At 39.1% G+C, this 12,726-nt stretch overlaps 1 protein-coding gene across 6 annotated transcripts in view; it reads left to right on the top strand.

The window, feature by feature from the left end:
* GSK3B (glycogen synthase kinase 3 beta) overlaps positions 1-6,822 on the top strand; it is a 229,100-nt gene extending 222,278 nt beyond the window's left edge. For all 6 annotated transcript variants that reach the window (XM_057503020.1, XM_057503018.1, XM_036883498.2 and 3 more), the window contains one exon: positions 6,646-6,822. In XM_057503020.1, the coding sequence (XP_057359003.1) occupies positions 6,646-6,713 (68 nt within the window). In that variant the 3' untranslated portion in view covers positions 6,714-6,822. The remainder of the gene's footprint in view (positions 1-6,645) is intronic.
* Positions 6,823-12,726: the final 5,904 nt, after the last annotated feature.

The following is a 12,726-nucleotide window of genomic DNA, read 5'->3' as shown; positions in this document are numbered from 1 at the left end:
TTCATCTACATATACCAGTTTCACAAATCTGACACTAATGAGGTGTATTTACCCCATGCTAGGGTTTCAAGTTCACTTGGCAAGTTTGTATATAGATACTTATAGTCAAATTGGCTTAGTAATTATTTTCACCAGAGCAGTGCTAAATATCACTTCTAGAAAATTGTTTCTTTTCCTGCAAAACTTGTTTTCTCCTGTTGTCAAAAAATTCACCTGGGTTTTTGTCCATTCTTCCAAAATTAATGAAAAATCTTCCTGATTTTAGTTGGTGAATGTCCTATAATTCTTCCAGGGTGTTCAAGTGTTCCTTAGTTCCTTGCCTGAAGTCATCTGCTTACATTTACATGCCTTTTGTTATTCTTTATTCCTAAGTTAGGTCTTTTAACTTAAAAGATGAAAATGTTTTCTGTTTCTCCTTGGCTTTCAGTTCCCAGCCCCGAATAACCAAGCCTCTTAATTAACATGTGCTCTGCCCCAGAGTTCACACCTGCTAAGACCTCTCTGCTCCAGACAAATCAAATATAAACAGTCTTGTTGACCACGTTTTCTCGTGGATTGGTTGGCTCTTTGGCATCTGAATTTCAGCTCTGTTTTTAAAATGACTGAAGCCACCTTAGTGTCTTCTGCCACATCTTTTCCTTGGAAAAATATGAAGAGGGAGGTGATGATGCTCTGCTGAATAGGGTTCCCCCTCACACTTGGAAATTATCTAAATCATAGTAGACAATTATAAATTGATAAATGAAAATTGAGTCCTTCTTACAGGTGATACTTTGAGTTCATTAGTGTAGATTAAGATTTCAAGGTAGATGCAAGCTTAGGGTATACTTTTGATTCTCTGTGAGTAATGGTGTTGTTAGTTCATATGTCAGTTAATAACACTATAAGATTCAAGACAGCTTTATAGTAGAAGCATTTCCACTTGGAACAGCTTGAATAGGAGCATCCTGAGTTAGCTATGCAGTATTAATATCCTAGACTGCCAAAATTTTATCTTTTAGAGGAGTTGAACTGTCATGAGACATTTTTAACTGTTATAGAAAGAGGATAGCAGAAGAATAGAAACACATAAAATAGGCTCAGGAAAGCATAATAAAGGAAATAAAAGTATACTCTTAAGTTCCCAAATGTACTTACAAAGTACAAGCAAAACACAAAAAGGATTTGTTTGAAATACCTGAAATACACTTTTACTAAAATGCCAATAATAAAAATATTAAAAATTGAATCATTTTGTAGCTTTTGAGAACTTGAAACATGTTTAGGGTAAATAAGGAACTAAATTTTTATTTTTATATAATTTCAGTTAAATTTAAATAGCCATATGTAGCTAGCAGCCACCCTATTAGAGAGTGCAGATAGAACATTTCCATCGTTGCTGCTGGGCTAGACAATGAACACATGTATCAATTAGAAGACTTTACCTTTTATAGACCCATAGTTATGGAATATTGATTCATGGGGGCCGAGGCTCTGGGACCCCGGCTCCTGTGCCATTCTCTGTCCTTTCCTCACAACCTGTTTCCTTTTTTTCTACTGTTCTTTCATTTAAACCATATGGCAACAGTTTATAAAAATGTGGGACCTTCCATTCACTCTGCTTCCTCTCCGCATTTGCACATTTGATCAGACACGTTTAAAGAGAGAATAGACAGGACTTGATGATCTGATGCATTAGATGTATGGAGGGAGAGACGGAGGCTGAAGAATCACGGTGAGAATTTTTGGCTTATGACCTACGCAACTAGGTGGGGCAATTTCCTCAGTATTGAGACAGCTGCCTGTCAAATCCATGACTTGATTATCAAGTGACTCTTACAGATCTCTGAGCATCTGGATGTTGGGCGGGGGGTGGACAATGGATCCTCTTTTAGAAAAATATATGTTTATCATATATGAATTTTGCAAAAAAAATTTTTACTCTAGGACAAAAATCACAGCCTCGTGGACTCTGTTGAGAATCGATACTTTAGAACTTCACTGTGAGATTGCATTTTTGTCTCTGAAGTCCCACAGAATAAAATTGGTTTCAGGAAATACATGCACACATTCCCTTTGCCATATCTAGTACAAAAGTGATAGAGCCAGACTTGGTCAGTGGTGCTCTCATTGGCTTATGAGCATAAACCCTCACTGGCATTCGAGTTCTTTTGACATGTATCTATGTATTAGTTATCTATTGCTGCATATCAAGATAGCCCAAAATATAGCAGCTTAAAATAAGAGCAAACATAATTTCACACTGTTTCTGTGGGTCAGGAATTCAGAAGCAGCCCAGCTGGATGGTTCTAGTTCAGGGTCTCTCCTGAGGTTGTAGTCAAAATGTCAGCCAGGGTTGCTGACATCTTAAGGCTTGCCTGGGACTGTAAGATCTACCTCCAGGATGGTTCATTCATGTGGTTAGCTAATCTGTGCTGGCTGTATGCAAGAAGCCTCAGTCCCTCACTGTGTGTACCTCTCCATGGTGCTACTTTAGTGTGTCATATTGTGTCAGCTAGCTTCCCCTAAACTAAGTGATCCAAGAACGAAGACCAAGTGGAAGCCACCAAGTCTTCCCTACTAACTTTGGAGGTCACATGCCATTATTTCTGCAATGTTTTATTGGTTGCACAGGTCATCCTTATTCACTGGGGAGAGGGAACTACGTTAGGGCATGGACACCAAGAGGCATAACTCATTGGAGCCCTCTTGAAAGGTGGCTACCACAAAATGTAAGAATGACATTATACCCTCTTCCCCCAAAGCTGATTACTCTCTTTATTCCCCTTCAGGTGCACCTTGGGTTGGCTGGTTGGTTGGTTGGTTGGTTGGTTCTGAAGAAGCACCAGAAAGGCAGTAATGGGGATTGGTTTCTAGGAAGCTTGGAAGTCAGTGAAATATCAGCTCTATATTTGTTTCCAAAATACTTGTATTTCTGTATACCCCATACACACTGTTTGAAAATTAAAAATAAAATAACTATAGTTTCTTAATTCTTATCAAAAACTTACTGATCCATTTTAATGGTAGTAACCCCTTTAGATAATAGAAATAGGCTTCTAGAAATCACAGTAGACAATGTAGAAGTTAAGTCTGAATGAAAATCCCCTATGCTCTTTTCTTTCTTTGCTAGGGAATTTTTCTGCTATCCCCTACTGCATAAATGTCATCATTCTCTTCCTTTGCTCTCCCAATGCTCAGCTCTCCCACTTGTTAGCTCTTCTACATTGGGCACATTACTTAATCTCTTACTAGTACCTCCATTTTCCCATTTGCAAAATGGGGGAAATAATTGTACCTATTTCTTGGGGTTTCTGGTGGACTAAAGGACATGCAATGTACTCTGTTAGTATGATGTCTGGCACCTTGGTAGGCACTAAGGTTTGCTAGTAAGATTTATTATGGTGGTGATGGTGGTTATTGTAGTCACACTAAATTATAAATTTATGTATTTTTAGATGTCTCTATTACCTTTCTAGTTATTGAACAATTACCAGAAGCCAGGTACTATGCACAAACACTTCGTAGGAAGGTGGTATTAGCACCATTTTACAGATAAGGTAATTGAGGGGTAGAAAGGTTGAATAACTTGTTTCACATCACACAGCTATTGAGTTGTACAACTAGGTCTCATACTTCCTATTTGTGGAATTGGATAGATTTAAGAAAGATATGGCAATGTAAATTTCAGAAGAGCAGTTCAAGACTAAAAATAAAGACTGAACAGCCTTTGATTGCTCATAGTTGGGTTGGATGCTTTATAATCAGAAGATCTTAGCTATCCTTTAATCATAATGCCAGGTATCACCAGTTTACCAGTACAAATGTGAAGGGAAGGGAATGAGGGAGCAGCAAATGAGCTTTGCTGCTTTTAAAGAGTACTGTTTAAGTATTTGGAAATTAAAGTTACAGAAATTACAGCAAGCATCCAAGTACAGTGACAATCCATCATAATTTAAAATTAGTGAACATTTGTATTGTAGAAAGCCCATATTAATTCACTTGTGTAAAATAAGTCACAGAATTGGCAATGGAAGCACAGTGAGCCAGCACCAACAAGACTTTGATCAGGCAATAAGTCAGCTGGTTTGTTGAGCTACTATTGAGCTTTTGTTTTGCTTTTCTCCCTCTGAAAAACAGAGAACTCTAATCTTTTTTGCTCAGCAAGGACATGTAAAATTTGATTTTAAGTAGATTTCATTGCATTAGACAAAGGTGTTTTTGTGTTTTGCTTTTTCTTGGATGAATGAATATAGTACTATGACTTTAGATATCAAGGATGTTTGTAATCAAAATAATAAGCCGTTAAAATTCCACTCACAAGTGATTTGGAAATAATTCAGAGAAAAAAATGAGGGATCATTACATTTCAATCCTGAAGAGCATGAGTGTCTTTTCAAATTTTATTGTTCAGAAGGTGAATCATTTCTGGTTACATGCTCATATAAAAGGCTTGTACTTTTTGGTATGATCATACAAGCAACCTTTGAATTTATCCAGGCAGGGAGAGACTAGTTTTGGGAATGTCCTAAACTCACAGGTAGTAGCCAGTGAAACAACATCTGTAGATGAGTGGCTGAGTAGGATTTTGCCAAAGAGCAAATGAACATAATGAGCTGGATTGCCATGTATATGAGCATTGGTGGATGTCAGCTGATGGAGCTAATGGCTTCCAGGGCCAGAGCTGCTAACAGTGCTGGTATATGTGCTGATGTTATGGTCAAGCAGATGAGTCCTGGGAAAGACCAGAATGTGACAGTTTTACCTGTCATTTTGACATGCTGAAAATGAGAGACAAGAGCTATTTGATGATGATCATGCATAGGTTCTGACTATCCTTCAAAGCACAGGAAATGCTGCAATAAGCTTGGTTTTATGAGGAACATTACAATTCTGAAATAGTTCTGAGGCCTTTTGGGTTTCTCTGGACTGGTTTTTAATGCAGCCTGTGCCTAGATTACAAAAGTGGATCTTTTTCCTGAGAGAGGCTTATAGGAACGTGTGGCCTGGACAGGAACTGGTGTTATTATTGATGCACAGAACATGGGTGATTATTGAGAGTAAAGCATATCCAAGAAAGACCAGCAAAGCATGAGACATACAAATTCCCTGATTATTGGAAAGGGCTGTTTACCTGCTTTTAGAGTAGGCTCTATATCTGATACTCTCTCCTGCCACTTACGCATGTGTCATAGCAATGAGGTAATGTGACTCTATGCCATGGGTAGTATGAACCCAATGCATGGACCATGAAGCCATATCTGCACTTACTTGCATGAAAATTGGATTAGAAACAGCCATAGATGTTTTGAAGAAAATAAATGAACTAAGCATTCAAATTAAGATTTTTTTTCCACAAAGGCTGTTAAATTTACATAAGAGCAGATTGATTTGAGACCATGAAAATCAGGAATTTAGAAATGAAGTGTAGTTTTTATAAAGTGGCCATTGAAATGGTAAACTAAACAGCTGATCCATAAGAGTTCCTTGTGTGTCCTTGGAGTCTTTTGTTTTTTGGCTGTAATTTAAAAATTCCAACTAGAAAGATCCAAAAACCAAACTTTGCACTCAGCTATGACATTGTTTACTCATAGAATATAGGCGAACTACAGTCTCTAGAGAGACAAAACTTCTGGGTCTCGCTTGTTGGTGTCACCAGCCCTTATGGCCAAGGGCAGTGTGACTTCTAGGGAGTTGGCTCTTGGAAGTTGCCCATCCCAGTCAAGCCACCTCTCTTCTTGCTCAGGACTTAGCCTAAGTGTTGGGGAGAAAAATTACCTGGCAGCATATTCCAAGCCCTGTGATGACAAGGATGCAGTTGACCAGCACTGAGACAGCAGGTTGCCTGCCCACAGTGGAGAGCCCATCTGGACGCAGTTAGACACCCATGTAAACGTTAACAGATGCTGTGAAATAATAGCGGGCTTCAGAAAGTGGGGATCGAGCTTAACATCAGTTACAAAGTTGAGGGAGGTTAACATCAGTTACAAAGTTATGCATATTCCCAGAAGATTAGGCAGAGTGAACTCAGTGCCAAGGTGTTTGACTCAAGATGCTTATTGAATTGAGTAAGCATTTTGGTACCGCAGTGGCTATTTCTTTTTTGCTGATTGTCTATTTTCCATTTCTTTGAATAAAGAAGAGGGACTATCCTTAAAACAAGCAGCTGAGTTTGATTTATGCATAGTGCTTCTGTCTGTCAACACTGACCCATATTACTTTCACTGCCTCCACCCATTTCACCCACTTAAGCAGATGTCATATTGTGACATGGTTCAGAATTTTTAGCAAGTTTTTCCAGCTGTGAACTGTTCATTTATTTGCAAGTGCGCTAGACTCCAACCTCCACCTGAGTACTCATGCACTGCTAATCCCAGCTGTTAGCAATAGCTTTGACAGAATGATCCCTGTCTTCTTGAGTCTGTAATTTATTCAAAGACACTCTCTTCCCTGCACTAGGACCAGGCCATAGCATGGACTTAGCTCTAAGCAGAAAGAAATTCAGACTTCATAGTGTTGGCCATTCCAGATAACAGCCTGGAACATTCATTCCAGATAACAGCCTGGAAGACCACACAGTTCACATCTGTAGTTGAGGCAGTATTCTTTTCTCTTTAGGATGTCAGAGCATTGCTCATGCTGTCTCTTGGGACTTTTGATTTGCAGATGCTAATGCTGGAGACCGTGGGCAGACCAATAACGCCGCTTCTGCATCAGCTTCCAACTCTACCTGAACAGTCCCAAGCAGTCAGCTGCACAGGAAAACCACCAGTTACTTGGGTGTCACTCAGCAACACTGGTCACGTTTGGAAAGAAAATTAAAAAGAGAAAAAAAAACCTGTTCATTTTAGTGTTCAATTTTTTTATTATTATTGTTCTTATTTAACCTTGTAAAATATCTATAAATACAAACCAATCTCATTGTATTCTCACTTTGAGGGAGACCCAGGGGATGGGAAGGGTTGTGGGGAGGGCTAATGCGGAGCACTAGAACACACAGTCTCTCTCCCACGACAATCTTTTTGTATCAGAAATCTGCTGTTGTGTATACTTTAAAAACAGGACTCCTGCCTCATGCCCCTTCCACAAAAGAAGATGACTTTGTTCTGAGCTGAAGTTTTTTTTAACTTTCTTTTCTTTTAAAGTCAAGTGTAAGACTTTGGGTGCACAGCATGAAATTGGTTGGGAGCTTAGCAGGTGTAATTCAGTGGGGACTTAAAGGTCACTTGTAAAATTAATCCATATCCTCGGGTGTTGAAGACTTGCCTTTGGCATGGTAGCAGGTGTGGCAGACCAGAAGGAAATGTGTAGCATTTATAACCCAGGGAGATCAATAAAGTTTGAAACCATAAGGGGAAGCTTCTCCATTGATAAAATTTTGTTGTGCTCTTAATCAGTGCTAGTGGTGAAGAAACATATGTAGGGGCTGGCAAGAGAGGGACATGTGTGCTCTGCAGATGGATCTGTTTACTGACCAAAAGTTCTCTGCAAATCTCAGTACAGTTTTAAGCTAGTGACCTAGGAGAAGACTGAAAAGGATTGTAAGGCAGCCACTCTGGCTGCAGAAGTCAAAAGCTGAGGAACCTGGAGGAAGGGGCAGGTCGAGGCAGATCTCAGTGCTGTGAATGGAATTACCATTTATTTTCTGAAGTTGCTTCCCTTGGAAATACACTCGAGAGGACAATACAGTTAAATAATGTGAACTGTAATAGTCTACTGATTTCTTTTTCATATTTTTTAAGTGCAAATTGGGCTTGCAGAAATTGCCACATTCTGCCTGTAGTTCTAGTTTTAAATCCAAATCTAGAATCTGTATTTCAGCTTTTTTTAACCTCATGCTTTAAAAATTTTATTTATTAATGTATGTCAGATAGGTCATTATGATTTTAGATGGAATATTAAAAACACATCAAAATGATATGAACAGTCACTACTTGCACCTGCTGACTTTACAGGAAAGCTGATTAAATGCATGTGTGTGTGTGTGTGTGTGTGTGTGTATATATACACACACACACACACATAGACTCAGTCCTGCCTTTTGTTTTTGTTTTTGTCCACAGTATCAAAATTGACCGGTTGAAGCATGAGAAGAATGTTCCCCCCCACAGTCAGGAGTTTTTGTTCTTTTCTCTCACAGTCAGGAGTCTGTTCCCTTTGTGTATCAGTGAACGGCATAAGAACCCGTCTCTGTTTTGATGAAAAAGCAATATTCCTTGGAAAGCAAGGAGAATTGAAGGATCATGTTTGCAATGAAGTAATAGATTGTCACAACTTGTTTGTTTTGTACTTTTAAGGTTGACATCTCTGTGGGCCTTACATACTCTGAAATGAATCTTAGTCACCTTGGTGCTTATGGGCCATTACTTGACCTATGAATCTTTAAGGCACAATCAGTTGTACTTCACATTAAAGATCATTTAAGTGATGGCCACTTTTCCCTCCTACCAGCTTCTTCCCCAACACCTTCCAAGGTCATCTGATAACTGTGTGTCACCTCCCTCCACCCTCATGGCCATCTTCAGCCGAGGTAGGGGTCTCACCCTCCAGGTGACTAGGAAGTGGAGTCTCCTGGTGGCCCTCATGCAGGTCCCAGCACCCTGTCCTGCTTCTTAACCAAGTGCATGTGATTGTCCAAGAGAGCCATCCTGCCTGCTGAAGTGACCCCATACCAGAAAGGCAACTGCAAGCCATCTTGTCCTCACTGTCTGAATAAGCTCTTCAGCCACAAAAGGGGTTTTTCAAACCTCTGGTTCTGGAGAAAGGAGGCACACTTGGTCAAACCAAATCAAACAAATTGAATTCTACTTTTCATAATGAGCTACTGACTGCTAATTAAGATATGAAATAAATCTGAATCAAAGGGTATTTGTCAGTTCCTAAAGGGAATGGCTTTGATAGACCATTTTCAGAATTTATAAAGAATCTAAACAGCAGGTCCGTTGAAAGAGAAATAGACTTGCTCTTGGGCCAAACTGCCTAGCCAAACATTTGAACAGGGACACCACTCTGGACTTAACATACTTGCTAGGGTCCATAAAAATTTGCGCTTGTTTTAGGAGACACTTCTCTATCCCATAAATGGGGGAAGAGAAGAAGAGGAAAGTCAGATGCTTTTCTCATTTTACTGTGTGCGTGTGCGTGTGTGTGTGCGTGTGTGTGTGTGTGTGTGTGTGTGTGAAGGCTGAGGTGTGTGATTTTTCTTCCTCAAGGATCATGGTGGGATCATAGAGCTCATACAAGTGAGATCCAGGTCTCTATCTTTTTGTAAATAATAATAATAATAAAAAGCTCCTCACCAAATTCAAGCTTGTACATTATATTTTCTTTAAATGTTTTTAAATTTAAGTTTTATTGTTTTGTATGTAAATATGTGGACCCAGGAACTGTTATTAATGAGCAAAAAGTTACTGTTCAGGGCAGTGATTCTGTTTAATAATCAGACAAAATGTAGACGAGCTTTTTAAAGCCATATAGTTTTAACTGTACAGTAGGTACTGGCCTGTATTATTGTAACAATAACTCTAGCAATGTATAGTGTATCTATATAGTTTGGAGTGCCTTCGCTTCCATGTGTTTGTTCGGGTTTTGTTTTTGTTTTTCATTTTTAAAATTGTAATGGGTTTCTCTAGCCATGTCACCCTGTTTCACCCCTTTCCCTTTGAAATAATAGCCCACTCATGACAGTTTATTTCAGTGATACCATGCTCAGGAGTGGAAAGAGGAAATGATATTCTTAATCTCATTTCATTCAAGCCCTGCCTTTATTTTCCTCCTCAGTAGTGGTGACCAGTGTCATTTCATACTTAGTCCGCCTAGGGACTTAGTATAGCTCCAGGAAGCCCTAGGGCTGGAGAATATCAAATAGAATAGATTTTGCTCATCTCTTCCCCAAGTCCTAAGCATGGGTTTTTATAAACAGCAGATTCCAGGAACCTTCCATTCTCTCTCCTACTTTATCTACTTCCCTCCTAAATGAGAGAGATAGAGAGTTGGTTTTTATAAATCAAAGTTCCTTAATAGTACCAGGTTTTGCTACATCATGGTCTAAAATGATACCATGCGATTACTTGCAGTTACCACAGGAGCCTTGCTGACAGAGTACTGTTGTTTAACAAGGGAACGCAGCCCATTCCCTTCCTACTGCCACCTCTACCCCTGTTCAATTTCATTGTTTTTTTTTTAAGTCAGTTTCTTACTGTGTGCCCATCATGAAGGCCTTTTTTGAAGGAAAAAAAATTTTTTTTGCCTCCAAGTACTTCATATAAGATGTCTTTGAGTAGAAGAAAAAAACTTTACCAAACCAAAGGTTGCTATTTTTGAAACATCATGTGTTCATTCCAGCAAGGCAGAAGACTGCACCTTCTTCCCAGTGATGTGTAATTTTAAGTCCTCTTATTTTTAGACACACGTTTTTGGTTTGTGTTTTAACAAAGCCTGCCTAAACCAGTCATCTTGTCTGCACCAATGCAAAGGTTTCTGAGAGGACCGTCATATTCTCTATCCCTGTGGATATAAAGACACTGGCATTTCATTTCTTTTTCCCTTTCCTTTTTAAGGGACTAAGCTTTGGAATCTTCCAGAGGAAGTTTGGCCAATGCCAGATCCCCAGGAGTTTGGGGTTTTTCTTTGTATTAAACCAAAATTATATCTGATTCCTATTGTTCACGTTAGTGATCATCTACTCACAGAGCTGAACACTTTCTCCCGTAGAGAAGACTAAGCATGCTTCACGGTAAAATCTGTCTTACCTGGTAGAAACCTGAGCCACTGAAAGTAAGAGACAACTAGAAGCAGAGTAGAGTCTCAGACTAAGGTCTATGTTTGAGAGGCTTTGAAAGTAATCCCTGGGGTTTGGGTTATTTTCACAAGGGTTATGACTTTTTATTCAAGTTTGTTGCTCCATTTTGCGCTTCTGCAATAAAAGCAAAATGACAACCAGTACATAGGGGGTTAGCTTGACAAAGTAGACTTCCTTGTGTTAATTTTTTAAGTTTTTTTCCTATTATCTGTCTACAGGCAGATGCAGATGTTTGAAAATGTGCTTGCCTGTAAAATTTGCTTTTATAAATGTGTTGCCGATGGATCACTTGGGCCTGTACTCATACAATTAGCGTGACCACTTCCATCGTAAAAAAAAATTTAAAAATTTATTTTATATATATATATATATATATATATATATATATATATATATAAAGGACTGTGGGTTGTATACAAACTATTGCAAACACTTGTGCAAATCTGTCTTGATATAAAGGAAAAGCAAAACCTGTATAACATTACTACTTGAATGCCTCTGTGACTGATTTTTTTTCATTTTAAATATAAACTTTTTGTGAAAAGTATGCTCAATGTTTTTTTTCCCTTTCCCCATTCCCTTGTAAATACCTTTTGTTCTATGTGACTTGGTTTGGAAATAGTTAACTGGTACTGTAATTTGCATTAAATAAAAAGTAGGCTAGCCTGGAAATGAAATTAAAATTCACAAGTGTGTGGTCTTTATTTCAGTACCCAACCCTCTTTTCTTCACCCTGTCTATTTTGCCACTATGGTATGTAGTCACATCAGCATCTCTGTTCCTCCAACTAGGGAAAAATGGATCTTTGTTACAAAAATCAAGATATGAACATGAGTTCTTGTTCTTTCAAATGCCCTTACTCCATTGTATCATCTGAAGAGGTGCAGCTTCCATCTTGGAAACCTTTGGGTTGGATGTAAAGGAAGCTTTGCAGACACTGCTTTGAAAAAACGTCCTTGAAAGGGACAAATTTTTTTAATGTGTATAAGCTGCTGTCTTTGATTACTGTGTTCATGGTTTGGTGTAGCTGTATTTTCTTTCAACTTTCATCCTATTATTAATAGTCTTTGGGAGTATCTGTAAAATAATGAACACCACAAATAATGGGCCTGTACCTCCCAGGTAACCAACACATGTGTTTTCAATCCGCTCATTTCCAATACTGGATGTATGTAAACATGTTATGTCTCCTAGTGCAAAAAGAAACATTTTTAGGTCTGGCTCCCTCTGTCACGCCTAAACTAAAGGCTAGATATAAAGTCATGTGACTGCTGCTTCAATAAAAACATTTATATTGGATAAAGCCTGGTGATCTACTTATTTATTGTGGTAGTCGGTTGGCTAGTATTTATAAAATAGGTAAACATGTTTACCAGGGTGGGGAGAAGAGGGAGGTCAGTGCAAGTAGACCAGGTGTCACTGGTGGGATGGGCCTCCTGATGGCATTGAAGTGCATTTGTTCACGATTCTCTGCTATCTTCTGTCCTACCCTATTTGAGTTGGGATTGAGCAAGATACCCTTTAACTTAAAATCCCCAAAGACTACATTTTTAATTTCTATGGTCTTCCAAAAAGTACTACCTACCAGTCCTTTGCGATCACATTTCAGGAGAGCAGTGAGAGTGGGTGCCGTTTTAGGTGTCCCAAAGCCGTAATCAGTGAGTCAAGGAGGAAATCAAATTGTGATACCCTTCATGGAAAAGTTTTCAAAGGGGGTGAACAAAAGCTGTGGCGTGGTCACCCATTTCCCAGGGATCAGAGTATTTCACCTGCCCCCTAGCACCCCTGGGTTTAGGAGAGCTGGGGGTATGTTAAGGGAAAGGACTCAGGAAAAAACTGCCGCTGCTGTGGAAGACAGCACGATGAGGCCCACGAGTTGTGAGAAGCTGGGAAGGGATGTCCAATCAAATGGAGGTTTCTCTTCACATCTCCTTTTCTCCAGAAAG

This window comes from Manis pentadactyla, chromosome 1 (assembly GCF_030020395.1).
Source record: "Manis pentadactyla isolate mManPen7 chromosome 1, mManPen7.hap1, whole genome shotgun sequence".
Classification (NCBI taxonomy): Eukaryota; Metazoa; Chordata; class Mammalia; order Pholidota; family Manidae; genus Manis; species Manis pentadactyla.
Note: the sequence above shows the minus strand (reverse complement) of the source record. Positions and strands in the feature narration are given on the sequence as shown.